This window comes from Symphodus melops (genome assembly GCF_947650265.1).
Source record: "Symphodus melops genome assembly, chromosome: 8".
Classification (NCBI taxonomy): Eukaryota; Metazoa; Chordata; class Actinopteri; order Labriformes; family Labridae; genus Symphodus; species Symphodus melops.
In genome coordinates, this window is record NC_136698.1 from 16,427,229 (window position 1) to 16,436,906 (window position 9,678).

The 9,678-nt window shown below is 41.1% G+C and overlaps 1 protein-coding gene across 1 annotated transcript; it reads left to right on the forward strand.

The window, feature by feature from the left end:
- Positions 1-481: 481 nt before the first annotated feature.
- On the forward strand, positions 482-5,439 carry LOC306828446 (diencephalon/mesencephalon homeobox protein 1-like). Its single transcript, XM_079350929.1, has 5 exons — positions 482-714; positions 2,551-2,718; positions 2,896-3,074; positions 3,275-3,707; positions 3,882-5,439. The coding sequence occupies exons 2-5, from the start codon at positions 2,565-2,567 to the stop codon at positions 4,298-4,300; spliced, it is 1,185 nt and encodes a 394-aa protein (XP_079207055.1). The 5' UTR covers positions 482-714; positions 2,551-2,564; the 3' UTR covers positions 4,301-5,439.
- The last annotated feature ends 4,239 nt before the right edge of the window (positions 5,440-9,678 follow it).

Sequence of the window (9,678 nt, forward strand, 5' to 3'; positions counted from 1 at the left end):
GGAAATTAAGAACAAATGCATTTGCCCTGCGAATATTGCTTCTGCTCCTTGAGTAATGCATTTCTCATTAAACTAATATTATGAAGAAAAAAAGGTGCAATGTTGAAATGCATCTTGTTCTGTTTGTAAAATTAAAAGCTTGGATGAAACCTCTTTTTAAGCCTAAATGTTTTTCTTAATGAATGTAAACATTATCATTATCATTATAGGCTCTATGTAAAAACAGTTAAAACAAATACTGTTTGTCTTGACTTAAAATTATATTACATAAAAAAAGACAAAAATCTGTATGTCCTCTTTCAACTCTACGATAATGGAGCAGTAAAGTCTTCACGTCGAACGCAGAGGAGTCCTGGGCTATGAGGTGCAGAGTATGGGGGGGGGGGGGAAGCTACGTGATTGGCACAGAGGAGTGTGTGAGCGGGCAGTGACCCCACCCGGAGCGCTTTAAAGGCCGAGAGATGGCAGCTCAGCATCCTCCCACATCCAGAGACAGAAAGAGCGAGAGAGAGAGGAGAGAGCAGCAGGACGGAGCTCAGCACGCCAGGATATCTGCGGGATAGCTGTGCAAAAAACAAACAAACCCTAGAGCTTATAAAAATAACATTTTAAAATGAACAATAATCTGGAGACTTTAGAGAAGAAGACTTGAAAGGAAAATATTCGGCCGCTTTTGGACATTTTTCTTTCTTTGCTTCAGATAAACTACTCGAGGTAAGAAGTTTATGAGAACTATTCATTAACAATAGTCTGAAATCGTTTGAATTATCTTTTTAACTGTTATATCTGTGTTTAGATTTTTTTTTTTTTTAATCAAGGATGTACGTCTTTTTTTCCTTCAATCTTTCAATTCGGTCAATTTAAAGAGAAGTCTATGGCATGTCCTCAACAATATAACAAACGAAGTTCCTATTCGGCTTAAAAGTTAAAGAATACAGCCTACGTGATCAGAGTTATAATTACCAACAGTGTCATTAAAACAGTTTCTTAATTTCTTAAGACATTTAATTTTTTATAATATTTCAAAGGGCTGGACCTATAGTGTAAACTACATGGCGACAATCCTATAACGTTTATTAATCTGCTTTTTCCTCATAATTATGACTTCACTAAATGTCAATTATCGCCATATGTTCTTTTAGTGTGCTGAGCTCGAAAGACCCGCATTTAAAGCTCCGGCCCAAGGCAGTCTTTACTAAACGCTGTGTAACTTATAAATCCACGGCAATTAGCATAATGAGGCTTAAAGCAGAGCCCACGGCTGGGAGATATTGTCCTGAAAGAACAGCTATATGCTCATTTCTACGGTGAAAATAAAATCGAACAGATTACACGAACCCAGCCAGAGGCTGATTTATAATAATAATAATGTAACAAAATAGACGTGAAAATAATTGTTATTGCATTTGTCACAGGTTTTAAACAAACACACCCTGGCCCATCTTTTAGGTGTCAGGCATAATGATAAATTGCATCGTTGGAGCCTATTTTCACAAACATTGGAAGAAGCACAATGGGAATCCCGCGTGCATGTTTCACCGAAGACCTGTCACATTTCACCGCGAGCCCTCAGGCGCCACAAACTGACCTGCAGGGACCTGCAAAAGATTGAAACAAACGGTCTGCATTTGAGTCAAACTCTCAAGGAGAAAAGTAAAATTATTATCGCAGCTGTAGGTCCATCCTACTGAAATGTAGCAACGAAATAATTAGGCCTTTTTCAAACTCAAAACTGTTCTCTCTGAAGAAGTTTTACAAGCTTACCTCATTTCATTGTAATTTTGTTAAGTCTATTTTATTGGCTATTTTTATTCTTCAGATTAACAATTTAGTAATTCTACAAGTGTTCCCCTTACACAGTTATTGCTTTAAATGAATGGCTGGGTCTATAATAATACGAATAAAATGTTTCCTTAGATTTAATAATGAAACAAACTACTTCTACAAAAATGTCAACTTTTTTAACAGATGTAGTAGGCCTAAAGACTAAACTATATTTTATTTAGTTAATAAATAGTTTATTAGCTTGATAGCCTGTAAAAAAAATACCAATCAATTGTGTTTACACCTCTTCTCACTATTTGGCCATCTTATAAATCCACATTAATTATAACAATATTCAGTGTTGCGCTGTGCATTTCTGAAACAATTTCACAGATTTTTTTTCTTATCCATTGGTTACAATTATCTGTTTAAAAGTAAGAAAAAAAATAAGCCTCTGTTCAAACATTGTCGATTTTTAAAAGGATATAAATGTATCTTAAGCTCGTGAAATATGTATAAATCTCTTTCTTCTCTAGATCATTTTCGATTAAAAAAGAAATACATCTGAAGGCTTAGTTTCTATTTGAAGCGCCGTGCTATAATCCTGGTCTATATTTTACCTGTTGCCACCAGATTTCAGCAAAGACCGATTAAAATTATTATTTTCTTTAATTTGCTTTTAAGCACGGTAATGATGCAACGACAAAAAGATATTCAGATACGCGTGTTCAAACCTGGCTCAAAGCTCCTTGGTCTGACCCTTGCAGTATCCTTTCCTCTTTGCAGACAGCTCCCCGGTCATGCAGCATTACGGGGTGAACGGCTACTCACTCCACGCCATGAACTCATTGAGTGCCATGTACAATCTCCACCAGCAGGCGGCGCAACAGGCCCAGCACGCGCCTGACTACAGGCCGTCGGTGCATGCCCTCACTCTGGCAGAGAGACTGGCTGGTAAGCTCATCTTGTTGTTAAATATTTAACCATCATCCATTGTTTGTCAGATTCTCAAACTCTTAAAATAAATAGTTGATTTTTTTTTTTCACTGTGTATTGATTTCTGGGTGCCCTTTGACCTGACTTACAATTAAACTGTGTGTTTTTTGTTTCTCAACGGTTGTACATTTCAAGACATTATCCTTGAGGCCCGGTATGGCTCCCAGCACCGAAAGCAGCGGCGCAGTCGGACAGCCTTCACAGCCCAGCAACTGGAAGCCCTGGAAAAAACTTTCCAGAAGACCCACTACCCTGACGTGGTGATGCGGGAACGTCTGGCCATGTGCACTAACCTGCCTGAGGCACGCGTTCAGGTAAAACTGCCTTAGAATGAATTTATTTCACAAAAAAACCCTGTTTATTTAAACCCTAAAGATGAGCCCAGAGGTACTTTATCATTTAATTGGTTATTACAATAAGATGAAAAATGGGGAGACAGAAATGGAGTGTAAAGTTGTCCAGTGATACATCACTGATACCCAATGCAATGATCATCTATTGATCCATCTGCCAGGTATGGTTCAAGAACCGCAGAGCCAAGTTTCGTAAGAAGCAGCGCAGCCTGCAGAAGGAGCAGTTACAGAAACAGAAAGAGGCATCTGGACCGGCAGAGGGCTCCACAGAAGAATCCAAAACTGACCTCAACACAACCAACACCCCGGTTCCTGAGGTCAGCACTCCTCCTCCCTCCTCCACTTCCTCCTGTCACTCAGAGACGGAGAGAGTTGCAGCTACTCGACCACAGCCTGGAGAGATGAGCGTGGAAGTCAACGTCACCTCCCCTGAGCCATCGGACAGCGAGTCAGCAGCAGAAGATAACGCTGACAGAGAGGAGGAGGACATGAGAGGAGAGACGAGGGTGAAGATCAGGGAGGAGATCCAAAGGGAAGAGGGAGTGCAGCTGGGGAGCGGATCACCATCCTGCAAACGACTAAGCCCAACATCAGGTAAAAATATCGCTAATGTCTAATGACTGCTGCTATTATTTGTTATATTCTAACTACATATTGTTATATATATTTTTTTTAAAATTATAATCAAAACAATACATTCTTTCAAAATAAAAGGAAATATATGCAGTGTGTACTTAAAGGTACTAATGTCCTTTTCCTCTCTCACAGACTCTCCCCTCAGCCCCCTCACCTTACCCTCCTCCAGTAGTGCCACCACTGGATTGGCGCAAAGCAACTCTTACGCCTCCTCTCCTCTCAGCCTCTTCCGGCTCCAGGAGCAGTTCCGGCAGCACATGGCTGCCACCAACAACCTTGTGCACTACCCATCCTTTGAAATGAGCACACCACCTTCTATGCCTTACTTAGGCATGAACGTCAACATGCCGGCTCCGCTGGGCTCTCTGCCCTGCCAGTCCTACTATCAGTCCCTGACGCAGGCACAGCAGGTGTGGAACAGTCCGCTGTTACAAGCAGCTCCAAGCAGCCTCCCTGGCAGCCTCAACAGCAAGACCACCAGCATCGAGAACCTTCGTCTGAGGGCCAAGCAGCATGCAGCCTCACTGGGATTGGACACACTCCCCAACTGAAGCCTGGACTCGCTCAGTCTATGTGTTCACTGAAGTCGAGGCCATACCTACCGACTATGGGTCTTGTCAACATTTCATACTCTTGGTCCCCCTTCAACTTCTTTCTGTCTACTCACTTCTGTCTGAGAATGTGTGTGTTGAACCAAAATTCTTTGTAAGGTCTTAAGAAATAACCCAGGCAAAAGCTCTCTCGACGAAAATAGCTGAAAGTCCCAAGAGTCTAAACTACAGTACAAAATTATGCTTGTTTCAAAACAGTCAATTAAATTCTAGGAATGTTTTGATGCAGTTTTCTACATTTCAAATTAATCCAATTTTAAAACCAAAGCTCCATGACAAGATCTATTGAATTTTCGGCATATGGAAAACTCAAAATATGTTTATTAGACACGTTCCTTCAGTTTGGGTCTATGGGTTTTCAACACACCCCTCCCTTCTTCTCCTTATCGTTATTGTAACAGCATGCAGCTCACTACGGGGAGCGACCAAAACATGAAGAACATCTCTGCTGAACGGACATGAAATGAACAAAGAATATAACAAGACCTCAAAGGGACTGCATTTGTGACTGTACCTCTGGCCGTTTGCATTTGACTTTTCTTGGTCAGCCAACATGTACTAATTCAAGCCTCACACTTTCATATCAGCATCCGATGTGAATTACGGGCAGGAGGTCTTGAACCACTGAGCTGTCAGTTTTATTGCAGGACAGATAAAATATATTTAAGTATTCTATATTACAGCCCTAAATGCAAACTATGTATGCATGCCTCCCTCTGAAACATCGCTTACAGCCGCAAAAGCCAAAATGCAGTTTCATCAGTTCTGATCTTGATAATTAAGCTCAGATGAATCAGTATAATCCCAGGCCAAGTATATATAAATATATATTAAAAGATGACACAATTCTCTCTTGTTTAAAGTTACAGGAGTCAGCGCAGCATTCAAGAATAAATTTAGCATTGTACATATGTGTTTTCCCCCCCATCAGTCTGGCTAAAGAGTAACGCCATGTTTCCTTTTAAGTGAAATATCTGAGAGGAAACATTCAATTTATTTATGGATTTTGGCTTTAATGAGGGACCTATGGTAGAAATGAAGGAGGCACGGTGACAAATATGAACACAGCCGATATGTTCGCAGAAAGTAGCACAGGCCCATTCTCTATGTAAAATATCGCTGTATATTGAAGACATGTATTTCTTTAATTGTTTAAGATGTGAGTAATTTATCTGTTCAATGCAAGGGAATAAATCAAACATAAGAACAACTCGTTTTCTCAGTGTGGTCAGTTAAATATCTGCTTCTTCTGGCGCCTCAGCCACTTCCAAGTGGGAACTTGGAATTAGAAAAAAAAAAAACTATTGGCTTGAAACAGGAAAATAAAGAAACATGTAAAAAAAATATTTTGCCACCCCTTTGAAACTGAAGTCTTACATTTTAAAAATCGTTGTTCAAATGAAGAAGAAAGAGATATCCCACTTTGACATTTTTGTATCTCCAAAATGTTTGCAAACTTCTGAATCTTTGGACTTCTGAATGCAAGTCGTGAGTTAAAAGAAGATCTGAGAAGCCACCAAGATCGGAAACTAGCAAGAATCACTTGCAAACACACCAAACAAAATCTGTTAACAAGCTTCCAGTAAAATATGAAGTTTGTAGAGGGATAGTGAAGGGAATAGACGAGTGGGTACTGCTCCACAGTGGACTGCTAACATCGCCAAAAGGGACTGAAAGGAAAACCAAAATCTAAATAACAGTCTCAGTTTACACACACACATTACCTCCAAACTTTTTTTTTTAAGCACACATTTAAGTTTGGTTGACATTTTCCACTTAAAACACCTAGATGAACCGTTCATAATTTAGACACAGGAGGTCTACCATCACTGATGGTGAGTGAGGTTTACACACCACATAGGGGAGAACCTGCCACTTGTTCACCCAGTGTGGAATGACTAATCCTAAATGAAATGACTGAAGCACTGTGTCAGGCTCTAAAGATTCTCCAATCCAATCCACATCCCACCCACCTACCCTTCACTCTCTCTTTCTGCTCCCCTCTTCCCCCATCATGTCAGCCAAGGTTTGGCTGCACCGAAACAGAATGCTTTGCCTTAAGAAGATTATCTTTGGTGGGGATATCGATGGATTAAGTAAGAATAGAAATGAGATAAAATAGGACTGAAAGGGTTGCTGGAGTCAGCAAAGTTCAGACACCTGTTTTTTTCCCTGGTCTTTTCCCACTTAACCGCCCATTGACCATAAAGATTATATCACTGTCTAACTGGAGAAAGAGAAATGGGGGGGGGGCAAGAAAGGGCAGATTACAGTATGCAAAAATTATTTTGTGTCAACCCTTTGGGCTTTTATCAGCTGTAGTCTAAACATATGTGGTCAATTTGTCTGTGCATTGTGTTTTAAATATGACATGGAAGTAAGTTCATGGAAAAGCTGTTTGTGTGCATGTGTGAGAGAGAAAGAATGTGTGTGAGTGTGTCAATGGCAGCTAATCCGCTGAAGGTTTCCAGGAGCTCTTTGATGTGTATCTGGGCAATGCGCTATTAGAGGGATTTTCCTAGTTGACAGCTCAGAGAATGTGTGGAGGAATTGCGATGCCAGCGGGCTAAAAGAATGCTGGAAACAGGATTAGGATCATATTCTGGCAGCTCCTGTCACTTCATCAATGGGCTAAGGTTTCCTCAGTGACAGCCCTCCTTCTCTGCCCGGCTAAAACCTTTAGTGGGACCATAAAAGGGGTGAGAGAGGGGAAAAAACAATGATTGAATGGTGTGCTATGATTTCTGTGCTGGTTTTGCTCTGAGGGCTTTGTGTTGGGAGGTCTGCAGGGAAGGCGTTGATTTGGAAGGAGGAGTAGGTCTCGGGGACAAGAAAAGGGGGAAGCTTTTTTTTGCGGGGGGGGGGGGGGGGGGGGGGGGGGGATGTGGTCTTTCTTGGAAGTTTTACACCCAAATCCCCATGGCAGAGCATGTGGAGAGGTTTAACACTGATGCTAGCAGACAGGGACAGCAGATTGGTGTCCACCAAGGGAAGACAGGAACAGGTGGGGTAGGAAGGAGGGAGTCCTGTATCATCAGAATATAGTTTTGTTGGTAAAGCCTAATCCAATCTTCACCTTGGGATGTTACAGTTCTAAATATGTGAGAGTGTTTCATGCATGCAAACCATTTGATAATACAAGATGGCTCTTTGGTGTGAAAGATGTTTTATTTCATTTAAGGATTATTCTTGTGATAATCTCTTTAATTTTATCGTCAACAAATCCCATTGAAAAACCAAACACCGTAATTCATTTATTGTCAACTAGTGTTGTTTGCACAGCTAAAGCCTTTTAAGCCTGTTCTCGGTTTATAGACCTACACTGTAGTCCAACTTTGAAACAAAACCCACCAACAATGAGCCACACAGTTATATTGGGATTTTCCACATTTTAACTCTAATGCCGCCGTAAATACTCAGCACGAAATTTGCATTCTCCCATGGCAGAAAGTAGTCCCAAAAAATTACCCGTTTCCCTTCTGTTTGGGTTATCATTTGCTTAAAAAACATCTCTCTGAAGCCTTTAATTAAAAACCCTGATTGTTTATCTTCTGTTGAAAGAAATGGGACAGTAACAGAGTGCTCATAGCAGACATAAGAATTAGGAAACCAGTCAGAGAATGCCAATAACATTTTTCTTCATCTTTATTTCATGTGGTCTGTTTTCGATAAAAAAGATGTAACATAGCTAGTCAAATGCAATTTCGCAGGACATTTTTTGTTTTAAAGATCAATGAATAAAACACATTTCAGGTGACAACATTAACATAAATGTACATGACAGTAAAATAAAAAAATGGAAGAAAATGTTATGAAAACATGCAAGCCTTCAGGCATTACAAATATATCACTAGCATGTCAATATCTGAATTTTACAGTTTTTTTACTGGCTCATTTAAATGAGTAATTAAATGGCTATTGCAAATGCATTCTAATTGCCGTCTGTATGGTCAGGGAGGATTGATTGTATTTGCACTCTCATCCCATAGCCGTAGCTATTTGGATGAGCTTCTTCCAACATGTCACTCAATGTAGTCAGGTGAGTCATTTATGCTGTAAGCTGAATATTTCCAAAGGATTTCGAGATGCACCTTCTGTAGTTCGGCCTGAGGTTGGGTTGCAGAGTACTTCTTACATTGGCCTATAGACTGGCATCTTACACCACTCGTCTCCATGCTGCCACTAAAACCCCTCCGCCTGAGAGTGTTAACTCCACACTTTGCTCACCTATGTGAAACAATACTTTCACAATACAGGAGTTTGATTGTTGGCAACAAGTTATATAATGCCAGGAATTACAGTCTAGCATGCAAATGCTAAATCCTCCTCTCTCGGACTATATCTGCAGGCTTCACTCCGGCTACCCAGCTTTGTGCGACAGAGACGCTCTCCTTTCTTCCCCTGACTTGGGTGATAATCCTGACACGCACTGTCTGCATTTTTACTGTACGTATTTAAGCGCATTTGCAGAGCATTTATCTCTCCAATGTAAACCAATTTGGCTATAAGGGCCTTGGGCCAAGCAAGGCGCTGGAGGGAAGAAAGGAAAACTCAAACCTGGCAGATGTGCAGAGAAGGGAGGATGGGAGAGCTGGCGAGGACGCGGGGGTTGATGAACAACTGAAAGCAGCAAAAAAAGGGAAGCGGAACTGCATGGGAGAAAGAATGTCCCTTGTCCGAAGGGTAAGCTTTTGAAACTTGGGATAGGGGCCTTTAAAGCCGATAGAACGTGGATCACTGAATTGTTGAGTCACAGAATCTGAGAAAATCAGACGGAGCTCCCAGTTAATCCTGTCATAGTGAAATCTGTGGGCATACTTTGAGGATCCCAGCCCCTTCTAAAGAATTTTGGAGCCTGCTGTATTGACAGAGCTGCTGTTTGATACCGCCTATACACCTGTATCAGCTGTCTGTTAATCTGCCTTCCCCTCCTCCCGCTAGTCCTCCACAGCACGTCGCCTCTGCTGGTAGTAACGGCTGATGAAATGGACCAAAGCACTAAAAGCTGCCAATCTTGCTGCTTCTTGATGTCTACTGTAAGTGGCTGTGGTTGCAGGCTGAACTTGTCACTTTGATCATCTGAAAGGCAGAAGTCCAGCTGTGTCAAACATTATTACTTGCAATACTGTGGAGCCATAAAGACTATGGGCTCCTTGGTCCCTGAAATGGGACATTAAGACAGAATCATCCGAGTTTAGTTGGGGTGATATCAAGGTGTTTTATTTGGTGGCACACAGGCAGGTTCTGAATATGTTTTGATGGCTTTTAAAGTACCTGATCTTATAGCCTAAGGTTCCTGTAAATGAGGTGTTTGTACC